This window comes from Ursus maritimus, unplaced genomic scaffold (genome assembly GCF_017311325.1).
Source record: "Ursus maritimus isolate PB19 unplaced genomic scaffold, ASM1731132v1 scaffold_2, whole genome shotgun sequence".
Lineage (NCBI taxonomy): Eukaryota > Metazoa > Chordata > Mammalia > Carnivora > Ursidae > Ursus > Ursus maritimus.
In genome coordinates, this window is record NW_024424452.1 from 37,587,603 (window position 1) to 37,591,850 (window position 4,248).

Sequence of the window (4,248 nt, forward strand, 5' to 3'; positions counted from 1 at the left end):
CCCCAGGAGGTGGTTGACCCGCTAACTGCTCGGGAAGGCTCAGCCTCACCTGCCAAGAAGACGCACACCTGGATCCTGGCAAGTCCACTGAGGACCCACAGGCTCACGGCGCAGTGTCCGTGGGCAGCAGGCGGGTGAGCGTGTCCCGAGACACAAGGACGTGGGGACAGCTGTGTGTACGAGCAGCCAGACCCAGTGCTTGGGTGCGACGCCGTATACTTGACCATCAGCAGCAAATGAGACCAGATGCCTTGGGGACACCCTCAGGTGGCCAGCTCCCTGAGTGGCCAGGGCAGCAAGGGGGGTGCGGGGGGGGGTGCACGTGTGTAGCTGCAGGGATCACCCTCCCCCGCGGCCAGGCCCTGTGGAGGGCCGCGGCCGCGTGGGGCCAGCCGGCATTTGCAGAGAGAGGCCTGTCCCCTCCCGCTGCACACCCTCCCTTCCCACCCTGCCGAGGGCCCGGAACGTGCTGAGTCGGCACTTTGCGCTCTGTAAACCCCTGTTTACCGTGTCAATTTCTGGGCGTGCACTTTCTCCTGGCGGATCTATAATTTCTCAGAACAGAGGCTGAGAACCGACCTGAAATCAATCAAAGCTCAATAAAGGCAGAGATAAAGCTGCCCCCACCCCCGGCACCTGGAGCTGTGGGCCAGGCGGGGGTGGGGGGAATGGAGAGGGGCGCTGCAGCTCCCCCTGCCCTCCCTGCCGGGCTGCAGACCTGCTGCCTGCCGCCGCCTGGCCAGGAAGTACACTGGAGAGCCTCCCGGAACCGCCGCCAGCCTGGCCCTCCTCTCAAGGGGAGCCGGCCGTGCCCTCGTCCACCCGCCTCTGCCCTGCTGCTCGAATCGCCCCTTCCTGGGGGCTGGCCACGTGCAGTGCAGCCCTCCGGCCTTGCCTCCCGGCCTCTACCAAGGACCCCTCCCCTGGCTGTGCCAGTCGTGCCCAGGGCAGGTGGATGAGGGCGTGGCCGGGCTCCCTCTGCTCGAGCAGCCAGGGGCCATGCTGGCTGTCAACCCTCTTCCTGGCCTGACCTGGGGCTGACCTCAGGCCAGGCACTGGGCGGCCATCCTGTGCAGAACAGGCTGGTCATGGCCCCACAGGAGCTCTGGAGAACAGCCTGGGTCCCAAAGCAGGTGGAGGCTGGTGCTGCGGCCACAAGACCTGGCCCCCAAGGCCAGGCCTCCCTCCGCTCTTCCCAGGAGGGCAGTGCTAGGGAAAGCAAACACAAGGGGGCCAGGGGCCCTGCCCGGTGTTCCTAGAAGAGGTTGGGGGGAGGAGGAGTGGCCAGACACCAGCTGACCCTGAGGTCCCAGAAGCCGAGGCTGGGCGGGGCCCCAGGGAGTCCTAATGAGGACCCCACCCAGGTTGTTAGGAAATGGGCAGGGGGAAGGAGGGGGTGGTCAGTGTGCCAGGCCCATCTCTCACTTAACTCCCACGTGGCCATCTGCTGAGTGGGAGGTCCCCCACCGCTGCCTGAGGGGCTCTCACCCAGCGGCTGGGAGCCAGCCAAACATGAAGGAGGCTTTGGGGGGAATGGAGCCCCCCGGCCTCTCCCCTGTGCCGTCTGCATCTGGGGCATTTGGGGCTGATGCGGAGTCCCGGGCACGAGAGGGTTAATGGAATCCGGGCCAGTAGGGCTGGGCTGGGCTGGGCTGGCCAGCGACAGGGTGCTGGCTGCCCCAGCAGTGGGGAAATCAGAGGGCAGGAGCAGCCGGCCCCAGCAGACGCACCCAGCTCGCGGCCCACCTGTGGTCTGTTCTGCATGCGGGATGGCCCTGATTAGAGGTGAGGTGCCCCAAGGGCCCCGGCCCCACACTCTGGGGGTGGCCAGCCCTGCGCGTGCAGCCCACAAGGCCAGGGGCAGCCCCAGGGAGGGCTCAGCTCGGGTGGGTCTGCGGTACAAGTGCGGCTGCCACCGTGCTGAGGGATGCGCCCTCGGGCACCTCCGCTCCCTCTGCCCACCTCCTGTCGGGTCCCAGGGCCCAGGACGGGGCACTGGGGAAGAGCGCAAGGCTCCTCACACCCCACCCAGGGACCCTTCCCTGGGCTGCGGACTGCTGCCCTCACAGCCCCTCACAGGCCAGGCCCTGACACCCCATCCCCCTCAGGGCCCGGCCCCGTCCAGGTGGGTGTGGGGCATCCTCTAGCGCTGCCTCTGACCTCAGCCGGGCATCCTGAGCCCGCCGAGGGCAGGCACAGGCCCCGATTCCGTGGGCAGCCCAGCGCGTGACGCAGGTTTTGGGGTGTCGTTGGTGTGGGGCCTAGTGCCCTTTGTCCTGAAACACCCCTGACCCCTGGTGAGTTGAGAGCGTGGAGTCCCTGTCTGCCCTGAGGCAGGCGCCCTGCTCTGCTCCCCGCACGAGCGCCAGGTACGTTCCTGGGTGAGGCACACACGCCAGGGGGCACGTGGGTGAGTGCCCCCCAGTCTGGGAGCCTAACTGGGGTGCTGTGCGCCTGCTCACTGGCCAGCCCTCAAGGGCAGGGAGCACATACCTGCTCAGGCCTTCCCCAGGCCCACCCGGCAGCGCGGCCCCCGCTCGACGTCCTCGCTGGGGACGCAGACGGCCACACGGCCAGGGGCCTCTACCCTCCGTGTCTGCAGAACAGGCATCACAACCCCGGTGGGCCTGCAGGGTGGAAAGGGCAGTTGGTTCTGAGCCGGGTGACGTCCCATTCGTCCTGCCCGTCTCTGCTTCCCACTCAGGCGGGCAGAGCGCAGCTCTGAGCTCCCACCGTCCTCCGGGCCGTCAGCAGCGCCGCCCCTCACGGTCACGTGCTACGGTCTGGGTGCCGAGTTCCAGGCTGCAGCCCGCACGCAGGCTGCAGCCCTCGTGCCGGGCTCACGTCCCCTGGCTCTCTCCCTGCAGGAGGCCTGGCCCTGGCCGTGCTGTTGCTCTCCTGGGCAGCGCTGGGCCCCTGTGGCCTGGGGGGAGCAGAGCCTGGGGCCCCGGGGGCCGCCGAGAGCCTGCCGTGCCCGGCCGTCTGCACCTGCGGTCACGACGAATACGTGGAGGAGCTCAGCGTCTTCTGCAGCTCCCGGAACCTCACGCGGCTGCCCGACGGCATCCCGGACGGCGCCAGGGCCCTGTGGCTGGACGGCAACAACCTGTCCTCCATCCCCGCCGACGCCTTCCGGAACCTCTCCAGCCTGGCCTTCCTCAACCTGCAGGGCAGCGGGCTGGCCAGCCTGGAGCCACAGGCGCTGCACGGCCTGCAGCAGCTCCGGCACCTGCACCTGGAGCGGAACCAGCTCCGCGGCCTGGCGGCCCGCACCTTCCTGCACACGCCGGGCCTGGCCTCGCTCGGCCTCGGCAACAACCTGCTGGGCCGGGTGGACGAGGGCCTCTTCCAGGGCCTGGCCAGCCTCTGGGACCTCAACCTCGGCTGGAACAGCCTGGCCGTGCTCCCTGACGCCGCCTTCCAAGGCCTGGCCAACCTGCGCGAGCTGGTGCTGGCGGGCAACAAGCTGGCCTACCTGCAGCCCCCGCTGTTCTGCGGCCTGGCCGAGCTTCGGGAGCTGGACCTGAGCAGGAACGCCCTGCGCAGCATCAAGGCCAACGTGTTCGTCAAGCTGCCCAAGCTGCAGAAGCTCTACCTGGACCACAACCTCATCACCGCCGTGGCCCCCGGCGCCTTCCTGGGCATGAAGGCGCTGCGCTGGCTGGATCTGTCGCACAACCGCGTGGCCGGCCTCTTGGAGGACACCTTCCCCGGCCTGCTGGGCCTGCACGTCCTGCGCCTCTCGCACAACGCCATCGTCGGCCTGCGGCCACGCACCTTCAAGGACCTGCACTTTCTGGAGGAGCTGCAGCTCGGCCACAACCGCATCCGGCAGCTGCCCGAGAAGGCCTTCGAGGGCCTGGGCCAGCTGGAGGTGCTCACGCTCAATGACAACCAGATCCGGGAGATCGAGGCGGGCGCCTTCCTCGGCCTCCTCGGCGTGGCCGTCATGAACCTGTCCGGGAACTGCCTGCGGACGCTGCCCGAGCAGGTGTTCCGCGGCCTGGGCCGGCTGCACAGCCTGCACCTGGAGCGCAGCTGCCTGGGCCGCATCCGGCCGCATGCCTTCGCCGGCCTCTCGGGGCTGCGCCGCCTCTTCCTCAGGGACAGCGGCATCGTGGCCGTGGAGGAGCAGGGCCTGGGGGGGCTGTCGGAGCTGCTGGAGCTGGACCTCACCGCCAACCGGCTCACGCACCTGCCCGGCCCGGTCTTCCAGGGCCTCGGCAAGCTGGAGTACCTGCTCCTCTC

The 4,248-nt window shown here is 69.0% G+C and overlaps 1 protein-coding gene across 1 annotated transcript in view; it reads left to right on the plus strand.

Moving 5' to 3' along the window:
• Positions 1-4,248, plus strand: part of IGFALS (insulin like growth factor binding protein acid labile subunit) — a 32,973-nt gene that overhangs the window by 8,096 nt on the left and 20,629 nt on the right. The window contains exon 3 of the mRNA XM_040634454.1: positions 2,868-3,199. Coding sequence (XP_040490388.1) covers positions 2,868-3,199 — 332 coding nt within the window. The remainder of the gene's footprint in view (positions 1-2,867; positions 3,200-4,248) is intronic.